Source organism: Oryzias latipes, chromosome 22 (assembly GCF_053564925.1).
Source record: "Oryzias latipes strain Hd-rR chromosome 22, Olatipes_Hd-rR_3.1".
Taxonomy (NCBI): Eukaryota; Metazoa; Chordata; class Actinopteri; order Beloniformes; family Adrianichthyidae; genus Oryzias; species Oryzias latipes.
This window is the reverse complement of record NC_136258.1, coordinates 10,115,220-10,141,273: the sequence shown is the minus strand read 5'-3', so window position 1 is coordinate 10,141,273 and position 26,054 is coordinate 10,115,220. Positions and strand designations below refer to the sequence as shown.

General features: G+C 39.5%; 2 protein-coding genes across 11 annotated transcripts in view; one reads left to right on the top strand and one right to left on the bottom strand.

Annotated features, from left to right (window-relative positions):
- The window catches only part of ralgapa1 (Ral GTPase activating protein catalytic subunit alpha 1), a 94,279-nt gene extending 80,780 nt beyond the window's left edge, over positions 1-13,499 (top strand). For 7 of the 10 annotated variants that reach the window (XM_078940383.1, XM_023951897.2, XM_078940379.1 and 4 more), the window contains 2 exons: positions 5,791-5,915; positions 12,823-13,499. In XM_078940383.1, the coding sequence (XP_078796509.1) occupies positions 5,791-5,915; positions 12,823-12,968 (271 nt within the window). In that variant the 3' untranslated portion in view covers positions 12,969-13,499. Of the gene's footprint in view, positions 1-5,790; positions 5,916-9,189; positions 9,225-12,822 lie in introns of all 10 variants that reach the window. The other 3 variants (XM_078940384.1, XM_023951898.2, XM_078940380.1) reach the window with 1 other exon arrangement.
- A 1,911-nt stretch (positions 13,500-15,410) lies between these two features.
- Positions 15,411-18,098, bottom strand: insm2 (insulinoma-associated 2). The gene has a single exon (XM_004082708.5). The coding sequence runs from the start codon at positions 18,014-18,016 to the stop codon at positions 16,175-16,177; it is 1,842 nt and encodes a 613-aa protein (XP_004082756.3). The 5' UTR covers positions 18,017-18,098; the 3' UTR covers positions 15,411-16,174.
- Positions 18,099-26,054: the final 7,956 nt, after the last annotated feature.

The window sequence follows — 26,054 nt, the reverse complement described above, 5'->3', positions numbered from 1 at the left end:
AGAGGTTGTTTGCTTTCTCCTTTGTATTGGTCATTGCAGTTCTCTTTGCAGTGGATAGAGTACACATCGTTGCTCTGTTTGTAACTGAGAATTTTGTCCTTAGGATGAGCCAGTTTTTGTCTGAGAGTATTAACAGGTTTGAGATGAACTGGGATGCTATGTTGTCTGAAATCAAATCAAATTTGAACAAACTTTAAACTGAGCTATTTGGAATAACTTGTCTTCACTAAATTACTAACAACTTAAAATAATTACCTACATAAGCAAATCTCAGCTTTTTTATTCTCTTAACTGTTAAAAGTATTTGAATTTAATGCTGCCTTCGGGCACGTTGGATACATTTTTTCCACTTTTAAAAATTTGCTATCTATTATTTAATTAGAGTTTTACTTTAAAGATCCACTCCAATGAAAATTGTGTTTTTGGTGTTTCTAAACGTGTTCTTGTGGCACAGGCTCATGCACAAATAGGGCCAAAGGGGTGCTTGACCACCTGTCCTTTTTGCCTCATAATTATAAGTATTTTTTTTGCCTTTTTTAATTTTTAGTATAAACATTTAGTATTAACATTAATAATTTCCTGTTAGAGATTTAAGGAAAAATCGTAGGTAATAACACCCCCCGGTGTTCTGTCATCCTCATTTTCTTGTAATACGGGGATTCTGAGCCGCTTCTGCCTTTGTGGCTCCACTCGTACTCGGAGTCACCAAAGGGGGAGAGAGTGAGGGACAACGAGAGAAGCTGCTGCCCAACGGAGACTTGAAGACACGTGACCAGTCGCTATCCACTTATTCAAGGAGCTCAACTGAGTTCAAAGCTTCCTCGCTACATGTCTGAAACTAAGTTTATGTGTTTATGCAATAGTTTCTATTTAGAATTGCCTTCTTTAAATTTTGTATCATTCAGTTTTATTATCTTTTCCATTTAAATCGCAACAGAAGTCTCTGTTTAGACAGACAGATGCAAAAGAGTTTAGCTGGCTTTGAATCCCAATCTTGGGTGCAGCTGTCAGGAACTGGAGGTGTAGGACCCTAAGTGCAGGACTGGGCCTGGAGGCAGAAACGCTAATATTTAATCATCCGCAAGGATCTAAAAAATTATAAGCGAAAAGGCACTTAAAAATTATCATAACAGTAATAAAAGCACGTTAAGAAGATCATCTCCCTCTATTCCGCAGCTTTGTTTGTTTACAACGGAACTCGCTATTTCTTCTTCTACGGTCGTTTCCAGCATTTTGGATAGTTCTGCGCATGTCCAAATGATTTATTCCAAACTAAAGTGTAAACGCTTGTTATAATCGGATGAAGTTTTTCTGGGACCACGTACACAGTTCAATTCTAATCCGATCTTTGATCCGATCAAAGATATTTTACACATGTGATCGCAGGTTATGATAATACCATTAAATTTGATTAATAATTTCTGCATTCTGGGGATAAAACTTGTAAATATGTTTAAAATATTACCATCTGTATTAAACTTCATGGTGATTGTGCCTGCAGTACAATGCCAAAATAAATAACGTCCAATATTTTATTGCTTCGGTTGTCTTCCAAATCTATGATAAAGTGAATGAACTTATTTACATTAATTTGTTTAATGACAACGCGCTGTCCTCTCCGTCACGCAGCAGACCATCTTTCACAAACCCGTTGGTGATGGTGGATTTTTTCACCCTGCTTTTAATGATTGCTTTTAACTTGAAAGCTGCGTCATATTGTAGTGGTGGTCATGTGCACGTTGGGTCTCATGGCACCAAAGGATTGTGGGATGCCGCTGAGCATGGGTGTTTCTTTTTGTTGCACCATGACTGAGAGGTCTAAGAGCAGAATTGACCTCCATGCTGTTTGGCAGCTTGTGGGTCTGTCAAAATAAATGGGCTTGTTGCTGGAAATGGGTTTATACACTCAGCTACCTCTCTGAGATTGTTTGAGGCAGCAACATGTACATCATCTTCCCCATGTCCCACACTTACCTCATCTGCTCGAGCTCCCCTAGTGGCCGTAAAAAGAATGCATAAATTTGCCTCATCATTGAATACGCCTCAGGGTCCAAAGCATGTGCCTAAAGTAAAGGCTTATAGTCCAGAAAATATGGTGCTAGTTTATTTTAAAAATTGTCTTAATTTACATATTGTGTAATGGACAAAAAAAAGGGTTTTTGCTGCCTCTCTAAAATCCTGTGCACGTCACTGTTGTAGCACTATTTTCATGAATTACAACTTTAAAGATAGTTTATGCCGATGAAAAATGCTATTTAAAAAAGCTTGTAGGTGTAATGTGGGTACTACAATTGGCAGGCCACAAGCTCCCTGCTCCACTCCATTCTAAAGCATCCACTTGTAGACGACTAGAGCCATGAATATCTTTGTTTTTCGTTGTCTAAATTGGCATCTGGTTCGAAACTGTACAGCTGGATAGCTCAAATACTGCCATTTTTGTTGCTCCAGTAATGTTAGATTGGTGGTGGGAGGGGCTGGAAACTACCGGGAGATTGTAAACAAAGGGATGGATGATGGGATATGAGGGCCAACAGTCGACAACTCAGAGATGAATTTCTAAAGAGGCCAGGCCACTTTGCAGAAACCATGTCTTAGAAAACGACGCAGGTGTTTTAGTTTTGGCTTGAAACAGCAAAATCATAACACTTTAAAAAAAGATCAAAAGGTGATCGGAGTGGTGCTTAAATTTTTTTGTATTTTTCCTCAAGTTAGTTAAATGGGTTCATGAATGTATGTAAGTTCTTTCACATTTAACTGAACTCTCACTGAAAATATGATTCCTGCTTTCAATCATTTGCATGTAGATGCTGAAGTTTATTCTGCATCTGGTTCTCTGTGTTTTATGTTAGCTGTACCCTATAAAACCTATAAAAATAGTCTGCCTTTGATTTTTATTAATTCATTTTTTTATTGCTAATGTATTTTTAAACATTTGCCTTTTTTCAGCCCTCTCATGCTGGAGAGATCTTTGATTTTTTTGAAACAGTTGACTTTCTTTTTATCTGACTTCTGCTTAGAAAAATGAAGTGACCAGGCATGTCAGGATTTACTGTGAGGTGATCATAAATGAGACCAGCACAGTATTAATAGACCTCATTGGGAGTTGTCATGACAACAACCCCACATTGATGCTTCTGTTTTTCCCCTCCACACAACTCTGTGTTTTTTTTTTATATTTCTAAATGACAAAAAGGAGTATACTTTCAAGCAGTAATAGTTTTTAAATTTGGTCACACTACAAAAAAAAGAGGGGGAAAAAAACTCAACACCTTGGTTGCTTGTGCTATGTCTGCCTTCTGTGTTGCCTCCAGCACTGATGACAGTGATATCACAGCCAAAAAAGGGTTTTGCATGTCAGCCCCTGTTGAAGTTGCCTCTTCGCTGTGGGAGTTTGTGACACAGTGACATAAGTCCACAGGTAGAAACCCTCACTGAGAGGAACAAAGGAGAACAGAGGCAGAAAGGAAGAGAGTGGAGAAAGGTAAAGGGATGTTCTTGTCATTTATCTCAGCAGTGGCACCGTGTTTCTGTATGTTTTTCCCCTTGATTTCTCCCTGTGTATCCCTGTGTCTTCAGACCTCTTTCTTCCTTGCCTTTATGCCTGGTCGCCTCAGAAACTATGAAACTGCAGCCTTATCAAAAGATATCTTCTTCTTTGTCCCACCCTTCCCTGCTGCTCTATACAGCTGTACGTTATTAAAACTTGATGAAAATGATTAGGTGTGGTTTGCCTTTTCCTAAGTGAATTACTTTCACACACCTCCCTCTTTCACACAACACACTTGACTCTCCAAAGGGGGAAATAAGTGCCATGCATGGGGGTGAGGAGATCAAGAAAAGCACAAATGGTGAGATCACATGGAGTGAGAGGTGGTGGCTCGGTGTGCACCTCCTACTCCTCTCTGAAGGAGGTGCACATATGGACTCAAACTGCCTTTTGTTTTTTAACGTAAATGCTCCCCTTCACCTCTCACCTCTTCTGCAGTCCTCAGCAGGATTTTCACCCCTTGTTCCTGCTCGCTCTTGCTGTCTCCCATTGTTTTTTTTGCAAGTTTTCTTCCTTCATCAGCCTCTCACCGTCTTTGCACCTCTAACCCAACATCACTCCCCACCTAATTTCCTCACTTTCTCAGTACGAGAGGCTTGAAACAATAAGCTCCTGTGAAATAAAGGATGGTGGATGCAGAGAAAGATGCTTGACAGCCCCATTTGTCCATCAGAAGTATACCTAAGTTCTTCCCGTCTTCACCCTTCTTCTTTCTCCTGGATTCTGCCAGTGTTCTTTAAAGGAGCCATATTGCTGTTATTATCATTGGGTCTAACTGAATCAGTTACCATTAGACCTGAATCTTTCCCCTTCTGAGGCCCATAGACCAGCTCTCTAACTCAATAGAAAACCCATAGGCGCTATTACAGATGGCCGAGCCACTCTGTGACACAGCCACACATGCACAGATTTCATTCTGAAGATTCATTGGTCTAATCCCATCACATACGCAAGACATTAACTGCACTTACATACACACAGACGGACGACTTTATCAAACAGACACACAAACGCTCCGCTCTCAATGAAAATCCTTCATTATAAGAGCTTGCTGCGAAAATGTAATGCTGTTTGGGGATGATGGGGCTAATGTGTGCATGCTGGGCTGTCTGTGTGCGTGTCCTGGAGGCGTGTCCTGCATATGTCTGTCATGGTTGAATGTATGAGAGGGCAAATGTCATTCTGCCAGTTAGATTATCGCTGATAGATGGACGGCTGAAGTCCTGGTTTACTTTTACTCTGCTGAACACTGAAATCTAACCACAGATTTTAGGATTTAAAAAAAAAACATTTTGGTTGTTTTTTCTTTCCTATTTGCATATTTTCTGTGGATTTACATACAGAACAGACCAAAAGTTTGGACACCTTCTCATTTAAAGAGTTTTCTTTATTTTCATGACTATGAAAATTGTAGATTAACACTGAAGGCATCAAAACTATGAATTAACACATGTGGAATTAGATACATAACAACAAAAAAGTGTGAAAAGGTGGCTACTATGAAGAACCTACAATATGACATATTTTCAGTTGTTTCACACTTTTTTGTTATGTATCTAATTCCATATGTGTTAATTCACAGTTTTGATGCCTTCAGTGTGAATCTACAATTTTCATAGTCATGAAAATAAAGAAACCTTTTTGTCTGTACTATAGAATTTTAGGTACAAGGATGTAATAAAAGAACATTTGCAAAAATCCAAATTTTCAGCCATAGTTTTTTCTGTTAGTTCTTGTTTTTTTTGTGCTTTTGTTTTTAAAGTAATCTTTTGTCTCAAATTTTGAAGTTTTTAATGTTTTAAGTGACATTTTCAGCTTTTGCAAATTTACAGGCTATAGAAGATGAATCAAAAATCGACTGGAGCAGCTCTTGATGTTTTTTGTTTTTTTGCTTTTGGTCTGTGGTATATTCTACATAATTTTCCTTTAAGGAAAAATTGGTCTGGGTTCTTCTGGGTTAACCTATGTGACATAAGTCTTTGATATCAAGCACCGTGTGTTTTACAGCATGTTAGTGAAAGGTTCTCTACAAATAAAGTGACTCATTGATGTTTACTTACTGAGATTACAGATAAAAACGTTTTTGGATATTTCTGATGATTGATAAAGGTTTGCTGGGTTGTAGTCACCGTTTTTACCCAAATTCCCTCCCCAAGACATTCCCCTTTGCAGCTAAACCTTGCTTTCTTTTGTCACTATCTCCTGCCTCTCCTTTGGACTTTGACCTTGACCTGTCACCCCAGTTATGAGGAGCGAGCTCGCTACCTGGAAACCATAGTGCAGCACCACCAGGAGCAAACTACATTCGAGGATTACGCCGCTCGGGTGTATAGTCCAGCTCCCTGCTCTCACTTACCCTCAGATGCAGGTAAGACCTGACGTTTGCATTTCAGGAATATCCCATCGACCACTTTAGTCACAACCTGGAAAAAAACAGAACTATTTAAAATATATTTTGAAGTCAATCTCGTCTAATCAGCTTCCAGTGCTGCCATACACACAATTTTGCCAACTTCTAGTCTGATTCAAAGCGTCCCAGGAGCTGATGAGCTCTGCTTTTTGTCCAAAACGGATTTCAGCCCAATACTTTCTGTACAGAGCATCTCTGAGGAGTTAATTGACATCTGATCAGACAAAGAGATGTCAGACGAGCAAAAAGGAGTTCTGAGTCTGACTATCAAACACAGCCTGTTGACTCTGCATTGATACTGATCACATCTGTCTCCAACATGGAGGGTTATGTTAAATGTGAAATCAGGTTTTTTATTCTTTGACTAACATTGAATCAAATGAATGAAAGTTATTTACCTAAACTTAATTTTAATGCCCTTTTTCACAGTTTGTGGATTCACTTCATAAATATGTCTTGATACTTTAAAGAGCCACTCCAATGAAAATAGTGTTTTTGGTGTTTTTAACATTAGGGGTGTCGGTAAAAATCAATTTGGCGATAAATCACAATATTTCATGTGGCAAAATTTATATTGATTTAAAATACTGTTATTTAATTATGTATGAGCGTCCTTCAGTGTCTGAATCTTGTTTTCCACTTTAACCCCCACCGCTATTTGGCAGCACAACACACTGAGCCTCTTTGAGCAGCTCTACACCGCACAAACCAACTACAAGATCTCACAAGAACCAACTGGTGATAAATGTTCAGCCTTGCCGTTTTTATTATGAGACTTGCACTACTTAGTTTTTACTTGGGATGGGTACCAAACTGAAACTCTGTGTCATGTTGCTGCCAGTAACGTATAAAAACGTGGATTGCGGTCCTTCGTAGCAGGCTAAAATAAGAACGAGTGTAACAGTGCAGCTGCGCAGCGACTCATGCATGGAGCCTCCTTCAAAATGCTGTCGGCAATACGAGCCAAAGTTCTGCAGAACCTCACAGCAATAGATTCTTATTCAGTGATCTGATGGATCAGAGTGATGTGCACAACGCTGTCATCGTCGTGGCGATGAGTGGTGAAATACTTTATACTTCCGCATGTGAGAAAGGGGAGCTATAGCTGCAGTGCAGACTGTCAAATTTATAAACCATCTTGGCAACATTGAAGCACCATCCTTCACCCTGTCATGCTGCCTCATCACAAGTTAATATTTCTGGAAAGAATTGGCTTTTTTTGTAGTTTATTTTTGAAGCACCCGTTCACTGGAGTACTGGAGAAGCTACATTAAGCAATGTTGGGGGAAAAACAACACTTTATTTCCTCAGGCATACGTTTAGAACCTTATTGGTTAAGTCAAATTAAATTCTGTTCCCTTTAAGAACAAATAATTCTTAATTAATCACAAGAAAAGCACCATGAATTTGCTTGGGTAAAAAGCAACTTGAGATACAGTAGCAGTGCTTAACGCTGTGATCATTTAATAAAATTAATTTTGCCATTTTTGTTGCAATGAAAGGCGTATTAAATTTCAGATCGAGTTTTTTTCTAATTCAGACTCTTAAAAAAATATTGAAAAGGCTGCACGGTGGCACAGTGGTTAGCGCTCCTGCCTCACAGCAACAAGGCCCCTGGTTCAAGTCCCTGCTGGGGGACCTGAAACAGAACCAATGGGGGACTTTTATTGTTTGGAGTTTGCATGTTCTCCCTGTATATGCGTGGGTTTTCTCCAGAGACTCCGCCTTCTTCCCACTGTCCAAAAACATGCTTCATGCATTAATTGGTTACTCTAAATTGTCCCTAGGTGTGAGTGTTAATGGGTGTGTGGTCGTGACCCTGCGACAGACTGGCAACTTGTCCAGGGTGTCCCCAGCCTTCGCCCGCAAGTGGCTGGGATAGGCTCCAGCAGCCCCGTGACCCCCATAGGGAACAAACAGATTAGAAGATGAATGAATGGAAACATTTTTAGGTACTGTCTTTGGATGTGTCGCAATATGTAACGTATCGTGATACGTATCATTTGGCCAGAATCGTGCCAGTACACAGCCCTAATTCCTTTGGCATTTTTCTGATAAAGGAGGAGATGTATTAAGAAAATTGAGCTTAAAATTGCTTAAAAATTTGAAGAAGAGCTTATTTGTGACAAAAAATACGCTGGGCCGTCACAAGCTCCCTGCTCTGAGCTCTCAGCAACCAGGAGGGGAAGAGGGGATGGGTTTTCTCCATGCCAACAGTCCCTCCCATAACTCTAATGAACTATTGCCGCTCTGCAACAACTATGTCCTAGGAAATAACACAGTTTCTTTTATTTTGGCTAAAACCACCATTAACATAATTAAAATACCACTGGGAAAACTTTTACAATAGATCAAAAGATGATTGGAGTGGGACTTTAAAGAAACATAGTTGTGTGTTGATGATGCAGATGTTTAAAAAGCTTTGGTATTGATTTTTTTCGTTTTTTTGTGTCAGTTGCTTTTTACTCTTCTTTGACGTTTTTGTTTGGTATGTTTTCTTTTGTTGCTCTAAAATCTATAAAAAATGTAAGTATTTAACTCCGATTGCTCCAAACGTTAGCTGGTACCTGTCAGCAGGAAGTACCAGGGAAACTTCATGGATGCAAAGGCTTTCCGATGTTTCACATTATCCAGCAAAAAATCAGCACCGCTGACCGCCCATTGTTCCACTCACCTTAACAATAAATACAAATACGTGCTTTTTTTTGTACATTTTGTAAAGACTCCATGACATGATGGAAGAAATGTGTGATGGTGTGAATTTGGTTTTCTTCACCAGCTGCTCCTTGTTTCACAAACGTATCTGTCAGGTATTTTCATGACCCTCTAAATAATGATTGAGCTGCTTTTAAGCTCTATAACATCTGGCATAACCTGAACCTCTTATGTTCTGTTTATATGTTCATTCATTTGGGCTTTAAATCCTTCAGTTTTGGTGTGTCTGCTGCAAGGCATTGGTGCTAACCAGTGCGCTCTCGTGGCCTCAGTATTTGGATAAAGTGGACCCAACTTTTCCACTTGATCCAAACGTCAGCAGTCCGTGGCCACTTTAATGACCTTGATCTTTATGATTCCTGTCTCCCCATTTTATTGTGTTAGCTGATTTACTCCCATAACAGCACAATGATGATTCTTCTCTCTTCCTGTTTTTTTTTTTTTTCCCCACTGTTAACCCTTTGTTTTTAATTTATTTTTCTTTATATCTTTTTTGTCCCCCCCCCCCTTCCTTTAGATCATTTTGTCTCACTGTATGCCTGTGGCTGAAAGGTAAGCCTGGTCACATGATCGGCACGCTCCATTCTGATCGGTTCTTTCTTCTGACATTTCAGCCTGACCTATACTCACCGCTGATTCCTCTATGTTGTGCTTATCTGTTTTTTTCCTGAGTGTTTTCTCCTCTAACAGGTCTGCATGTTTTCATAGGGACCTTCTCAAAGGTGGTGTCACTTTCAGCTCCTCACTGAGGGCCGTTCAGTATTGGGATTGATTTGTCAGTTCAAAGTCCTTTCAAATCTTTAATTATTGAAATTTCCTGTAAAAAAAAAAAAAAAAAGGAAAAAGTTTTTTTTTCTTCAAAATTCTTTTTCTGCTTTTGTTTTTCTCTGAAAATCCAGTACCTACTTATTATCGGTGTGTTGATTTGACTTTAACTAAAGACTGATTTCACTCCAAAATGCAATACTACTTCTCAAACAAGAAAACGTTATTATTGATTTTAGGAAATTATAGGATTTTTGTAGTAAGAATGCTAAGATCTTTTCTCAGAAACTTTCATTTTATTTTTTTAATGTTTACTCTTCACAGGCGAAACTAACACAAAATAAACAATATTTGCACAAAGTTGAAACCAAATTAGAAAAGTTCTAAATAATTTGGTGTTTGTGAGATTTTTTTGCTGCTAAACATCACAAATCCTGCATTTCTGTCTGTTCTGTCAGTAACTAAATGATTCCGTTGGGGATCAATAGTGAACAAAAATGACTTCTTTAATGCTCAGTAGTCCTACAAATTGTCTGGATACCCAGCTCTGTTTGTATTGTCATACTCATGCTAAACTGGCTCTGGGGGGGGTTGAAGGTGACACGCAACCTTCTCGGACACTAAGAGGTTTCTGCTCTTCTTTCTGTTCACTTGCTCTGTAATTTTGGGTGTTTGGTTTTTGTAAACCTGAAACAAAGCTCTGACCTTGTGAAACTCTACCTCTAACCTCACTGTTATGCTCCTCTGTTCTGGGGTTTAATATGATGCAGCACTGCTTACACACACATAAACACACTTAGGCAAACCTAGGACCGGTAAGCATATGAAGCATAGTAAGGAACATGAACACAGGCTGTTTTAAATGCCTTTTTATTGTCTTTATTTGTTCAGTGTACTTTTTCCCTTTTGACAGTGTTATGGGATAGAGACCGAGCTTTTCTGTCTCATGCTTCCTAACTGTTATGTATTCTGTTAAACGCTGTTTCCTTTTCATCATGTCTGACTATTTTTGTTTTGGCTTTTTATCTGGTTTTTCCATTTCCTTTGTTTTTTTCCCTACTTTTGTTTTGTGTCCTGTCTTCCAAACTTTACATCCTTTCCTGATTTTACTTCCCTGTCCTGTCTTCTTATTTTTTACATTTCTTTCCCTATCCTTGTTATCTTTGACTTCCTATCCCTTTATGTATATTTCCTTTCCTCAAGTCCTGTCATCAGAGGACCATGGTGTTATTTATCTGCTGGTCCCTAAACCACTAGAAGGCGTTGACCTGCTCAGGGTGAAGGGAAAGGGACTGAAGCAGAAAGTTATTCATGCTAGCTGTGAATGGTATGCCTACAAATAGAGAATTTAGTTTTAAAACCACTTTATTAGCATCCTTTATTAAAGGATATAACTGCAAATTCTTCATAACCGGGCCATTGACTGTACAAAAGAACTGGACTGAGTGACATCAACCAAAGAAAATGGATTTCTTCCAGCTAATCAAATGAAGGCAATTCAGTCACATGACGCTGCCATGTTGGAGTCAGATGATGTGAGGTAGTGATTGGTCCGAGTTGGCCAGAGTCAACGTTTCTATGGCAGCCCGACACACCAATCAGGAGTGAGCTTGTTGGAAGTCCACACTGACAGTGGGCTTGGGAGAATCTTTTGAACGTTCAACACGGTGAGATGCAGTCATGGGGGACAGGTGAGGCACAGCGTCACCTGAAAAATACAGCTTAAAAAAAAACATAAATTAAAGAAAATATTTTTTTTTCATTAAAAATCAAAAAGGTATTTGTAGACGTGTATTCTATGAATACTTTCTTTGTGGTTTTTCAACATTTTTGTGGTTTAAAAAAAAAAAAGCGAATTTATATATTTCCTGTTGAAAAACACGACAGAGGCAGGTGAGGCCCCCTGCACCACACACACTGACTGGAGCTGCAGCTGACGCATGCGCTTTACTAATTCAGTCTTTCCAACATCATAAAAGACGCTTTATTTTTAATCACTTCTTTTCCGTAGTTTTGGCCAACTGTCTGATAACGTTGGTGCCAGTTTGTGACCCTTTAAGCCTTTTTATCTGGTAAAAATGCACATTAGAAAATACACTAGGTGAGGTTATGCAGTACGCATGTCTAAAGGCACTTTGATGATCCCAGAGAATGTGACACTGCGGCTAAAAAATTATAGAATTAGCGGTAGCAAGTCAAGTGCAGCCGTCCAGTTATTCTTTAATTTTGTTTAGCATTATTTTCTAAGCATTAGTAATAGCACTTCAGCTAAAAGAACCGCTGTCTTAAAATTAATATTAACTGTAACGAAAATAAAACTATTTGAAATTTGTACTTTTGATCCTTTCATTTTTAATGGCCTTCCACTCTGTGTTCCCATTTGCCTCCCTACCAACGACTTCTGCCCCCTAATAATAAAATGTTCCATTTTTTTTTCCTATGCCACAGTTTGTATACTGAAGAAAAATGTTGAAATTAAAATTTAAACAACACACTTTAATCAAATGATGACTAAGCTACTCTGTAAGGTTAATTTGTTTGTAACTGACGATGACATCAGTGCCTCACCAGCCACTTATCAGTGATTGTTATTTTATAACTTAAATAACTTAAAAAATAATCAAGAAAAAGACATTAGAATTAGCAAGAACATGTTTAAAAGGTATCAGAGCAAGAATGGTTATTCTGACAAATAGATCGACTGAGTAACAGCTGTTTATTTCTCAATAGAAGTCTATGGGATTTTTGCTTCTTGGAACCAGCAGGTACTTCCTGTTTGGAACGCCAGGGGGAGGGGTCACTGTCCAGTTCTCATATACAGTCAATGAACCAGATGTAGTATAAAAAAAGGGGGGGGGGGATCCACCATTTTAAGGCAACTAAATTGGAATCTAGCCTAAAAACTCTGAGTTGTATTTAATACTAGTCTTTTGCGTTAACTGTCAAGGTAAGGTTACTTTTTTAAACTATATTTAGTTCTGTACCTTAAGTAAGCTTGAATTTAGAAGGGATTATTTGATAAAATATATAAAATAGTCTTAGTTTCTGTCACTAACAACTGATGGAACTGCAAATATGAGCTGGAATCTATTTTTCTAAAACAGTTTGTCGTAAATACTTAAACATTTTCCAGATTTTACAAACACGTCTGGTGATTTGAGCGATACCTTCACAGAGGTCCTGTGTTGTCTGTGTCTGTACCGTACAGTGTGTGTGTTCGAGTCCCTCATGTGACAACAGCCTGCCTCTGCAGAGCATCATGGAATGAGATGTCAATTTCTTGTTGCTCCTTCACCCATTCATCCCCTTTCTCCTCCTCCTCCTGCTCCATGACATTCCCACTCCTGATGCCTCCTCCTCTTCCTCCCACCTCTCCCCTCCTCAGGCTCCTGCCTAGAGATTCTTCGGGGAGAAAGTCCGGCTCTTGGGGATGCCGGGAGCGACTCAGCGTCCCCCATTTCTCCTCGGACTAGCAAAAGCCGCATGTCGATGAAGCTGCGACGGTCGTCTGGATCTGCCAACAAGACCTAAGCTTCACACACCGTCCATGCTCCATATTCATCAAATTGACACAGGTTAAAAATAAATGAAAATAATTCAGATTTTTCTAAAGGTGAAAAAGTGATTGGCTTCATCATTATAACCATCTAAAGTGTTACTAAGCTTCGTTCATATCCTTTATCGCTACTGTTACACTGTCAGATACACAAGTTACTGTATTTTAGAGCTGCAGCTTTGCTTAAAGAACAGCCACAGTAGAGGCAGCATGCTGGAAATGCCTCCATAGGAAAGCTGGACACATTGAAGCAGTGCAGTATTAGTTTAATGAACCTTGTGCCATGTGAGGATCTGCGTAAACACCAATGTAACCCAGATGTTTGCCACACTGTCAACATGAGAAACCTAGGGACAACTGTGTGTGTGTGTGTGTGTGTGTGTGTGTGTGTGTGTGTGTGTGTGTGTGTGTGTGTGTGTGTGTGTGTGTGTGTGTGTGTGTGTGTGTGTGTGTGTGTGTGTGTGTGTGTGTGTGTGTGTGTGTGTGTGTGTGTGTGTGTGTGTGTGCGCTGTGAATGTGGTCATAAGGAACCTGTATATTTGTACTAATGCTGCCATCAGTGTGTGCGCATGCAACAACATGGATGTAGAGTGTTGTATGAAGAAAGGAAGGTAAAAGTCTATTTTTGTTCATTCACCATTAGGCTGGTTCTGGTCAGTCCTCTCGTAGATAAAGGACACTTATTCCAACCAGAGTTTTCCTTCACAACTCCATAAATTTGTAGATATTCAACCAAACAAAGCCGTTATAATTGAATTTTAAGTAAATCCCCAGCCTACCTGAAAAGAAGCTATTATTAGAAACTGTTAACTTAAAGACAAAGGTGTTTGTCTTTCACAAAGCAGAAAAAGACACTACAACCTGAAAAGGACGAAATGATCAAGGAGGAAGCACTTGTTACAGTTTTTTATGGTTATGGTTTGCTTTTTTCTGTTAAATGTTGCTATAAAATATATACAAGTACTGATGTTCTTTCAATTCTTTTTAGTTCTTTTATTTTATTTTTTACTGTAAATTGTGTTTTCACTCAGAACAGAAAGGTCATATACTGTCTTTTATATATATATATATATATATATATATATATATATATATATATATATATATATATATATATATATAAACATACGTAAAAATATGTCTGTTTGTGTGAAACATTGGCACATACTCATTAGTAAATATATGCATATCTGTTGAAATATGTACAGTGTAAGGAAAGGTCGTCGCTCTACCTGCAGAAATATGAGCGAAAAAATGCCAAATTTCCTGTAACAGAAAAGAAACGACTAATAATAAATTCACACTACAAGATTTGTTTGTTTTTGTGGTACATCTATCAGAATTAGTTCACACATTCCACTCCAAACATTCACATCCCCACGTCACTTTAGTTCTTGTTCTCCATATTAATCTGGAGGACAAAGACCACTGAAAACCATTGTTTAGATTCAACATTTGTTTGGATTTGGGTGAAGGTTTGACCTCAATGTCAGTATTTAATTCGTTCGTATCTGGGATCCATTGTTTTTTTCTGAAAACTGCAGTTTTGGAAAAGAAATCTCTCTTGTCCTCACCTGAAAAGGGCCTCTCGATTTTACTTTGTGCTACTTGACTTGAAAGTAAAAATATTGACAGCTTACATCTTCATAAGGTCATCTCTCTATCTTAATTTGTTTTTTCATGTTGTGGGAATTTGCTGTATTTGAATGCAAAAAAAGTGTCATGTTCTTTTTACATTTGGTCAAATAATTTTTTCCAATGTATTTGTTTGAAGTCAGCTCAGTATTGCTCTTTTTAACTGTGGATGATTTGAACTGTTATGTTTGTTTGTTTGCTGCCTCCTGGGCTGGTTCTGACCCTGCTGTAAACGGATAACTCCTGTTCAGTCACAACCTTTGTCGCAGCGCATGAACAAAAAACATGTTTATGCTCTTACATGCTTTTTCCACTTTGAATATACATAACAAAAATTGAGCCTTGATGATGCTTTGATGATTCACTGAATATAGTTTTATAACCTGTAAATATTCCTCAAAAAATTCGGTTTTATTTAAGATCTCTGAAAGGCAGAAACCAAAGTCTGCAGGTTTTCCAAAGCATTTTTGTAAGTATTGTAACAGCAAATTGAGCTGAGATCTGTGTGTGTGTGTGTGTGTGTGTGTGTGTGTGTGTGTGTGTGTGTTGGAGGACAAACCGTTGCATCACTACTGATGTCCAAACTGCATGACTTCAGCTCCCACTGCATGTCCTGAGCAGCAACATGCTCACATACTCCACACAAAGTGTTGCTGTTGAATCTGCTCTGTTAGGGTGGATCATCTGTTTCAGGTGTGATGATGGACCTTGACAATAAATTATCTGTGGCGACTGCCTGATTCTCAACATGGGTGCTTCTTTTTGAACGAAGGCAACGCTCATTGATCATTTCAGACGTTTATTGATAACACTCATAAGTTCCACATCCATTTTCTAACATATTAAAATATTACTGTATAGGCTTCATAGAACCAGGTATAGTCTAAAGCTAAAGGCAGTTAGCAAATATTCAGACCAAAATAACAATAAAGACGATACTTTTTGACTAGTAGTATGAACATTAAAATAATTATGTTGGAAAATAAAACATTGAGAGGTCAACTGATTGAGTCATTTAACAAACAGTTAAGTTCTGTTTCTGAGCTTCAATGTGGATTATCTTTATATTAAAGCACTTCAACATTTTTTTCTCCTTGAATTTGTTCAGGTATTGAGCTACTTTTCCTGAACTTTTGTGTTCTTATGATTGTGCTATGTTTTATATTTTCTAAATCAGACACAAAGTATAAGGAGTGTGTTTTGGAGTTTTTTCCACTATTTAATTATATTAAAATTAAGCAGTAAATAAGTGCGTTACTTCACAGTATTTTCTTCCTCATATATAATCTGGGGGCTTTAAAAAAATGTCCCAAACTTTTCAGGATTGAAGATAGATTTACTGCAAATGTTTGGAGGGATTTCGTTTCAGCACTCTGGACAGTTCCTTTGAATTGCTGTGCCTATAAAAGCGTTTTTTGTTTTCATGACGTAAACTTTACTTATGGATCAAATTAACTTTTCCATTTTAGAAACCTAGTTATCGTTTTTAAAGTGAAGCAAAACAGTCACGGACACGTTTCCATGAATGGATGGGCTCGTGCGCGCTTCACGGCCGCACCGTCATCTGGAGCCGCATCACCTGCCGGTTCTCCGTGGGGTGCGTCTTGTTGATGTGCCTCGTGAGTCCTGGTGAGCTGAAGAACGTGGACGGGCAGTACTTGCACGTGAAGATCTGCTGGTGCTCGCCCTCGCCGGGGCTTCTCTCGTCTGCGTGCGCATGAAAAACGTCCGCTCTGCGTCCCTGGAGCGTCTCCACCAGCAGCTCGTCCCTCATTGCGTGCCACAGCCGATGCTTGTCCCTGATCTCCACGGACGGGAAGCGCGCGCCGCACAGGTGACAGAGAAACACCTGCTGGCTCTGGCTGCCGTTCACCTTCTGGTTGTATGACGATGTGGGCCGCGACATCTCGTGCGTAACCAGGTGCTTCTTCAGGTAAGCCTGCCGGCGGAACTTCTTCCCGCAGTACCGGCACTCGTACACTTCCTCTTCTGTTAGGGCCTGAATGAACGGGGGGTTGGAGAGATGGGGGTGCGTGAGTGACGGCGGGGGCAGCACGTCCGCGCGCTCATGTGGGTCACCGTTCCGCAGAAGCAGGCTAGACGGCGGGCTGTCTGCGGCTCTCATCTGCGGTTGTTGCAGTTCCCCGCACCTCTCAGACGGGTTCCGGTATGGGTTCCGGTCGGGGCTTTCCCGAGAGCGCCCGTGAAACAGGAGCAGAGGCTGCTCGCGCCTGCTGCGGGAGCTGTCAGCGGCACCGTGGTGCAGGTTGGTGCGCAGTAGCTCGTTCTCCTTACCCTCCTCCTGCTGCAGGAGCGCGCGGGTTTCCTTTAACGGGGAGACCCGGTTGGTCTCTACTCCCTGGCTGATCACGGGGCGAGGCTTGTGCCACCGCCGATGAGAGGCCAAATTTGCGGGACAGCTGAAAACTTTGTCGCACTCTGGGCAGCGGTACTCCACCCGCACGATGCGGGAGCACTTGTGCTGCGCAAGAGAGAAGGGGTCGGGGTACTCCTCTTTGCACAGCTGGCAGATGAACTCCCCCAGCGGCTGCGCCGTGGGAGTGGACGTGGTTTCCCTCTGCCTCCTCACCTCAGGACTCTCCTTCTTGATGCGCAGCCCCAGAACCGGGGAGGTGGTGACCTCATCCTCGAAGTTAAGTTTCCGGTTGATTTTAGGCTTCTTGGATGGGTTGCCCTGCTTGCTGTGGTGTTTGCTGTGGGGCTCCTGCAGGAATGAGCGTTTTCTTGCCGCGTGCTGCTGCTCCGGAGTCACCAGAGTCAGTGGCGGGAACACGTGCATGTGAGAAATCTCATACTTGTCAGTGATGCCGTGGGGCTGCGTAAAGGGACGGCTGCTGTCCCCCAGGAGTTTTTCAATGGACGCGGGAATTGCAGTTGGTGTGGGGTTGCTCAAAAACGCCAGGTCCGGTACCTCCGGCACCGGGGAGGAGGTCAGGCAGCTCCCGGTGAAGGAGATGTGCTTCTGATGTTCCAATAGCCTCGCGCTCACGGGTTTCACCGAGCTGCAGGACTCGATTAGAGTCACGCCGTTTGGAGGCGGAGGAGCGTAGAAGCAGGACAAGTCACCGTCCAAACCCAAGACGTCCACCACGCTCACCTCCTCCTCGGTGTCCGGTAGCTGCGCGCGTCGCTCTGCTTCCGCCTCCAGCGTGGACTCGATGTGCGGGCTCCACGCCTCGCTGACCCCGGCGGAGTCTTTGCGGGACTCCGCGGATTCTACTCCACGCAACCCGGGCTTTTCCGCGCGTGTTGCTTCATTGAGGGCGCCCTCCTCGGTGGTTCCGGGTCGCTCACTGGTGCTCTGGGAGTGGGAGCGGTAAAACACCGCTCCTCTGCGGTTCCTTTTCACCAAGAACCCTCGAGGCATCGCGGTGCGGGACGCGTGGAACCAGCAGACGGGCAGAACAAGAGTACGGAGCCCACTCAAGAGCACCTTTGAAGTGGGGGGTGGGGGTGGGGGCATAGGAGAGAGGTGATCGCATCTGTCCCCCCCTCACAGATAGAGAGAGCATCGGTTTGCAATGACAGCTCACGCAAGAGAAGTTGTTTTGTTATTTTTCTATTAAGAAAAAAAACACAAGTCAAAATAAAAGTTTGTGTTATTGCACAAATCAAGATACAATTTTTTTCTTTCTATACCAAGAACCAGCAACAGTTAAAAATAACTTTATTGGCGGTCTTTACTATTATTTTACAATAAACAACTGTTTTTTTTTAAATTGTTTTTTGTTTTGTTTTGCACATTTTTTTTATGTTAGCAGGTTTTTTTTATTGTCACATGTGTAGTGTGGTGTAGAAATGAAACAGTCTTGATGCTGACATGTTTCTTGCTGGGCACTCACCAAATAACAGTAGATTTAATGTGTGAATTAAATCATTTCAATGCTTAATTTACCAGCAGAGAAAATATCCAAACATGAGTTTGGATATACATTAAAATTAAAGGTGTAACGATTCAGATTAACAATAATTTGATTCATTTCACAATTTGAGGTTGCAGATACGATTCATAGTCGAAATTGGTTCATTTTGAATAATCTGATTTGATTCAATTCACTTAAAATCGATCCAGGAAATCTTGAGCAAATGTCAGTCAGTGATTCAGAGAAAAATACCTGAGTACTGAACCGTGCAGGTAACGTTTATGTGGTCAAATCAGGATAATCTTAAAGTGAATGAAACCCCATACATACACATACAGACATATGTACACAGATAGAAAATACATACACATTTACCAATACAAATTTTGATTTAACTAAATTGGCCTTTTTTAACAGTAACCGTTTTTTAACAATATTAACTAATTTAGTATCTTTATCCAAACAATTCCAAAGTTTTATTCCAAAAACAGGACATTTCCATTTTACATTTGTTCTTGCTCTACACGATTAAATGTAAAAATATCTCTCAAATCATAATATTCCTCTTTTCTTTTAAAAAATGAACGCACTATCAAGGCTATTTTCTATTCATTCATTCACTATTTTTAAAGACACAAGTACACATGAAACTTGAATTAAAAAGAAAAAACTTTAAACTCTACCAAATGAAAAATGCATGCTTGTATTTTCAACTTTTGTTTTTTCATTTCTTTCCTTTTTTTGCTTTCACTTCTCAGTTAACAATTATAATTTATACTTTTCGCATTTTTACTGCTGAGCTGAGCCTAATTTTACGTGGATGTGGGGCTTTGAACTAATAGGCGACGGGACAGGATTCTTTTTTTTTCAGCTTTATTGAACATAATATCAAAGTACAAAACACAACATCAAGGAATCAAATAGAACATCAGCCGCAATAACTAATGTTATCATTCCAAACTTATTCAATTACAGTAAGTAATAGACATGTCAAAAATAGAGTTTGCTAAGAAATATCTTAAAATATATAAATAGAATACACAAAAAAATAATAATAATATTTACAAAACAAAGTTTTCTTAGAGGAGGGGATTAAATATCAAACAAAAAAGCAAAAATTGTTCAAGTTTTACTTGCCTTTGTTGGGTTCATCTTTTTAATGTATTCATAAAACTGAAACTTCTCTATCTTAAATACAGTAAAATTTGGAATTGTTTTTTTTTTTAATCTGCATGTTTGTATGTAAAATTTAGATTGGAAAAGTAACAAACGAATACTATTTTCTACTTTTTTATCATCAGAATTGAAATATTTGACAATTTGTTTGAAATTTATAATAATTTTACAATTAAATTTGGTGTTTACAAAACGTTCCAATTGGTTCCAAAATTTATGGGAGAATTTACAAAAGTAGAAATTTCGGGGGGGTATTCCAGAAAGCAGGTTATGCTAGTTACCACGGTAAGTTTGAGGCTGAAGAAGCAGATAACCTCAGCTTTTGGTTCCAGAAATGGAGGTATGTTTCAGGATATGTCAAGTTGCCATAGCAACTCATGCTCTGAACATAATCTGGGGGGTATTCCAGAAAGCCAGTTATGCTAGCTCCCACGGTAAGTTTGAGGCTGAAGAAGCAGATAACCTCAGCTTTTGGTTCCAGAAATGGAGGTATGTTTCAGGATATGTCAAGTTGCCATAGCAACTCATGCTCTGAACATAATCTGGGGGGTATTCCAGAAAGCCAGTTATGCTAGCTCCCACGGTAAGTTTGAGGCTGAAGAAGCAGATAACCTCAGCTTTTGGTTCCAGAAATGGAGGTTTGTTTCAGGGGTATGTCAAGTTGCCATGGCAACTCATGCTCTGATCATAACCTGGTCTGGAGCAGGTTTAGTTGAAGGTTAGTTTGTTTTCAGAGAGGTGAAGCAGCATGGCGTGTCCATTTGAAGATGATTTAGTGGATGAAGAAGCTCAGATAATACTTTTTCCACCGTGAGAGGGTGATAAGACCACGTATGGATGTTGGAAAAATAAACTTTTATACTTTGATCTAACTTAATTATTTGCTTCAGTTAAGATAAATATTTTTTTAGTTAAGTCAGCTTAAAAATAACAGGTAGTTTTCAGACAGTTTTTTTTTCATTCAAATTAATTCAATTAAGTAGGTGTAACTTTGGTGCTACTTTTAGATCATTCCCTGTGTGGGTTTTTGTCTAAATTTGTTTAGTTGTTTTGCTGTTTTACTGTGTTTTGCCGTGTTATTTGGTCCTATTATATTTAATTCTTTCTGCACCGTGAGTGAGAGGGACGGAGAGAATGATGAGGTTTTTTAGTACCACTACTGGTTAGTGGTGTAATGTTAAAGTCAGAGAAAATGTCAGTTATAATGTTTCATGTTGCAAATCCATTTTGTTTTTGTCATTTTATTGTTATAAAAATGAGTATATCTGCAGGTTCAAAATTAGACATATGAGAGTTCAAGAAGTATAAATTAAGATGGGAAAGTATTTATTTGAATTGGAGTAATATGACATTTAGTTAAATAAATATGCAAATTTGAGATGTAAAAAAATATTTTAATACGTGTTACAGATTAAAGTAATTCATTTAAGTTGAATAAGTCATATATACATATATATATATAGAGAGAGAGAGAGAGAAAGAGAGAGAATGTATATATATATATATATATATATATATATATATATATATATATATATATATATATGCGTCACAATGAAAATAGAAATGAGATAGAACCTCTTGCGTTTACTTTGTCTGTTATTTTTCTCCAAGCAGAAACTCTTTCTTTTGCTGATGATGCAGCCGTACTACTTTTTTGATGGACGTATGATCTTCATAAGCCGTCATTAAAATCTCAGACTCCTTCCCACTGGAGTTTAGCGCTCTCTCTTTTTCTCAATGGTGACTCCGTAAATCGGCGCTCGATTGAGAATGTCTTTACGTATTTGCCGTGCACGTGCATTAACCTCTATGGTGTCAATTTAGCGCCTAAAGAATTGCACAGCAAAACCGTAAAACTGCGCATCAAAACCCCAAATCTTAGAATCAAAATGCATAAATTGAGAACCAAAACCTATAATTTGCAACCAAAACCTATAACCCAAAGCAAAATCATATTTCTCTGTTGCCGATTTTTTTTCTCGCCATTCTGAAATCCTGTTTTTGAGTTGCAGTTTTATTCTGTAATCGTCTTTTTAAGTTGCGCTTTTATTTTTTATGACTTACAGCTTTGTGTTTGAGGGGAAGGGGGGATGCTTTGTTACATGTGCGGTGTGTTTGGGAGATTTAGGACTGCGATCCGTCCCCCAACTCTAGGTGAACGAGCTACCGAACTTAGGACTCAGGAGAACCGGGTCTAAAAGTGTGTGTCCGGGCAGAGCTTGGACCACCAGCACACACACAGCGGCTTTGCTTGGTTTAGTGTGTTAGCTTTTCAAAGCAGAAATGTCGCTCAGCCCTTAGAAACCGTTCAAACAATCACGTGGATTTGTGTTTCCAGTCGTGTCCCGACTAAATAAAGGCTGATGTTATTCCCACATATTTACGTGCAGCCAAGCTGCAGATAGCAGAATTTCCCTCATGGATTTATGTTAATCAAAGGCTAATGTTGTTAGCCCGTGTTAGCATACTGCTAACCCTGGCTTCTGTTCGGCTCCGTTCTTCAACAGAAAAAGCACTGACCACACTGATTTAATTTCAATCTATGAGCGAAAAAGGCGCTACATAATAACCATAACATTATTAAAAGCACGTTTATAAGTTCATCTAGTATATTACGGAGCTGACATATCTATTTATGTAGCCGCTCGGCGGAACTTTGTTTCCTCTTCCAGTATTTCAAACACTACTGCGCATGTACGAATGATTCATTACGACCGGAAGTGTGACCCATGTGAACGTTTGTTATAATCGGACATGGTTTTTCTGGGCCCATGTACACGGTTGAATTCTAATCCGACCATTGATCCGATCAAGATATTTTGCACATGTAACCGCGGTTTATGGTGTCTACTCGCAGCGTGGCGAGGGCGTGGCATCTCATCTCATATCATGGTATATCCCCATCGTGATGTCAGTCACCCATCACGATGGACGATGGTATTATGTATTATGTCCATGGATTACATGAAACCTTTCCACCTTTATCCACCTTTGTCATGGTAGGAATGACACGTCAATGTAAGGGTGGGGTCATAGGATAGCACAAGGGTTAATTATGTATAATTGTTCTTTTTTATGAATTTACGGTGGCCGACAGGGCTCACACTACATACAAAAGAAAAAACACAACGGCATTACCCAAAGCACAACGAAATTGCCCACAATACAACGACATAACCGCAGTAATAGCATTAACCTCAGCACAACGGAAATGAGGACTTTTTTGCCTACCGGCGGAGAAAAAAATCAGTTTCAAAGTATTCGGTGCAACAGAGTTTTAGAATTTTGAGAAAAAGGTCAGAATTTTCTATGCCCTTTTTTTTCTTTCTCCATGGCCCTAATCCTTTTCCGTAGGCAAGTGTTCGAAAAAAAATCGTAATTTTACGAGATTAAAGTGGAGGTGAGCATACAGAGCAGCAGCAAGTGAACGCCGCACAGCAGCAGAGCAGACCGACTAAACTTAGTTGAACAGGTGAGCTGAATGTTTATTGATAACATTACAAATGTTGGAAGCTCATTTGTTGGATTTACGATTTATTAATGTTTTATTTATTGATGGGTGGTTTGCAGGATCTCTGCAGCCCGATGAAGGTGTCATCGACGGCGTCGGTGTCCCTGCACCTGTCCACTTCAATCCTTTCTTCCTCCATTAAAGAAAAGGTCTCTACGTCTGTGTGACGCTTCCATCTGAGGAGGAGCAGCACTTTTTGGGATTGTCAACATTCTAATGCTAATATAACAGACCATTTTCATTCATCTTTATTGTTTTGTTGATGTTCATCTGGAGTAGGGGGCGGATCAAACACTGTTTACTTCCGCATTGGTGTTTGGATGACAGGTTCATGACGTAAAGGGACAGATGAACTTCAGGGTGTGTGAATGAAAAGGAGAATAAAGGCTGCAGTGGTCCTCTACACCTAAATGTGTCTCTGAGCTGCTTATCAAATGAAACTCCGCTTTACCGACACTGAACCCCGGAAAGAAGGCTACACTGACAATAATCTGATTTTGAGTTGCCAAAAGGTTCAGAATTTCTTTTTTTTAACCTATCCGGAAATAAAGCTTTACAAAATGCTCCACATATTTCATCTTCTAGCTTGGCTCAGATGAACAGAAAACTTTGGTGTTTCCTCGTTAATCTATGACTTTTTTCTCGTAAATTTACAGGATTTAAAATCGTAAAAAGTTAGATAAAAACTTGTAAATTTACGAGGTTTTTTCTAGTAAATTTACGACTTAAAAGTCGTAATTTAAAAAAAAGACAAAGAGCCTTAGATGCAGATGTCAATATGTGGAGAGCTGGGTAAATTGATATTTTTAGACAAACGTATATTTGTAAGAAATTACATTATCTAGTAAGAAGACACCCTAATCTTGTCCAAATATCACGCAGATTTCAGGAGCGCCGAATAGTTTGAAACTGAATTTTTTTTACCGCCGGTAGGAAAAAAAAGTCCTCATTTCCGTTGTGAGGTTAATGCTGTTGAGTTTTTTTCTTTTGTGTGTAGTGTGAGCCCTGTCGGCCACCGTATGAGTTGGACAATGAATGAGGCCAAACATTACATGTTGTAAGTACAGGGGAAGTCTGGGTCCATGTGGACGGAAATGAAATTACAAACTTTAGACCAGAGTTTAATGGAAAAGTGAAATGACCAAAATAAATGTACAGCATCTTTAGGGTGTTCTTGACAAAAAGAGCAGGTTACATCAATGTCTTTTCTGAATCTTTGCAGGCACAGTACAGTCTGGATGGGTTGAATTTATGGATCAATTTAAAGGAGATTTCTAATTGGTATACTCTCTAATTGGCATACTAGATTATTCCAATAAGGAACAACATAGGAAATGGACACAACATCCTTCTAAAAAAGTGAAGTTTGTAAATGAGTGACCAGGAGAGTAACACTTGTTTATGGAAGTAGGAAAGTTTCAGCAGGATGTTTTCCACATTATAATTACAAAATATAAAAAAATGTGTGTCTCCTAAATTGGGTATGAAATTCCAAATCAAAGTGGAATTCCTAATAAAATAACTCAACCAGTTGTTATTTTTAAGTATTACTAAAAATCGAAAAAGTTAAGACTGCCCTTATCATATGTCTTCATTACTACTTTTTTTAATATAATGGTTTTTGTTCCTCCAAATTAAAATTAAATAGCATTAAGTCAATTCTTAAGGCTGTGGCCTTAATTGGTTTTGTTCTTTTTTGGTCTGTGTTTTGTTCATTTTGTTCCTATCAGAGTTGACTTCATTGTTTTTGTGGATCTTTGTATGTCTGTCTGATTACTTTCAGGTGTGTTGCTGGAAAGGGTGTTGGCTTCCATTGGATCCAAGCTGATGGATTCAGCCTTTAAATGCATCACGTGGACCCCCAGCCTGTGAGAAGGGAGCTTTGCTGCAACCAGTCTCCACTGCAGCTTTGCGCTCTTCTCCACCTGTTTTGTAGTTTGTTGCGCTTTGTACTGCGTACTTTGTAGTTTTATAGTTCTGTGTTTAGGCCCACTCTGTGAAGTCTTTTGTTTGTAGTTATGTTTAAATGAAGCTGTAGGGGTGAACTGCCATTTTCTTTCACATACAGTGCCTTGGAAAAGTACGGCCCCCTGGAACATTTCAACCTTTTGCCATATTTCAGGCTGCAAACATAAAGATATAAAAGCATATTTTTTTGCGAAGAATCAACAACAAGTGGGACAAAATCATGAAGTGGAATGAAATTTATTAGATATTTCAAACTTGTTTAACTAATAAAAAACTTAAAAATTGGGTGTGCAAAATGATTCAGCCCCCTGAAGTTGATACTCTGTAGCTCCACCATTTACTGTGATTACAACTGGAAGTCTCTTGGGGTTTGTCTCTATCAGTTTTCCACATCCAGAGACTGAAATTCAGCTGGAGCTCAGTGAGGTTGGATGGAGAGCGTTTGTGAACAGCAGTTTTCAGTTCTTTCCACAGATTCTCCATTGGATTCAGGTCTGGACTTTGACCTGGCCGTTCTAACACCTGGATATGTTTATTTGTGAACCATTCCATTGTAGATTTTCCTTTATGTTTTGGATCATTGTCTTGTTGGAAGACAAATCTCTGTCCCAGTCTCAGGTCTTTTGCAGACTCCATCAGGTTTTCTTCTAGAATGGTCCTGTATTTGGCTCCATGCATCTTCCCATCAGTTCTAACCATCCTCCCTGTCTCTGCTGAAGAAAAGCAGGGACAGAGACATCCACTGCTCATGAAAGGTTTGAGTAAACACATTGCTGTTGTTTGAGTTGCTGAATCTGAAGGATTTGTATCAGTGTTTTTTGAGTGCATTGTGGCCTCTTTGGCTTGGCAAACACATATGTGAAGTTGGTGCTTTAAGCACATTG

Bases quoted from the DNA above. Each gene is read 5' to 3' on its own strand.
- insm2 (XM_004082708.5), bottom strand. From the start codon at position 18,016: ATGCCTCGAGGGTTCTTGGTGAAAAGGAACCGCAGAGGAGCGGTGTTT.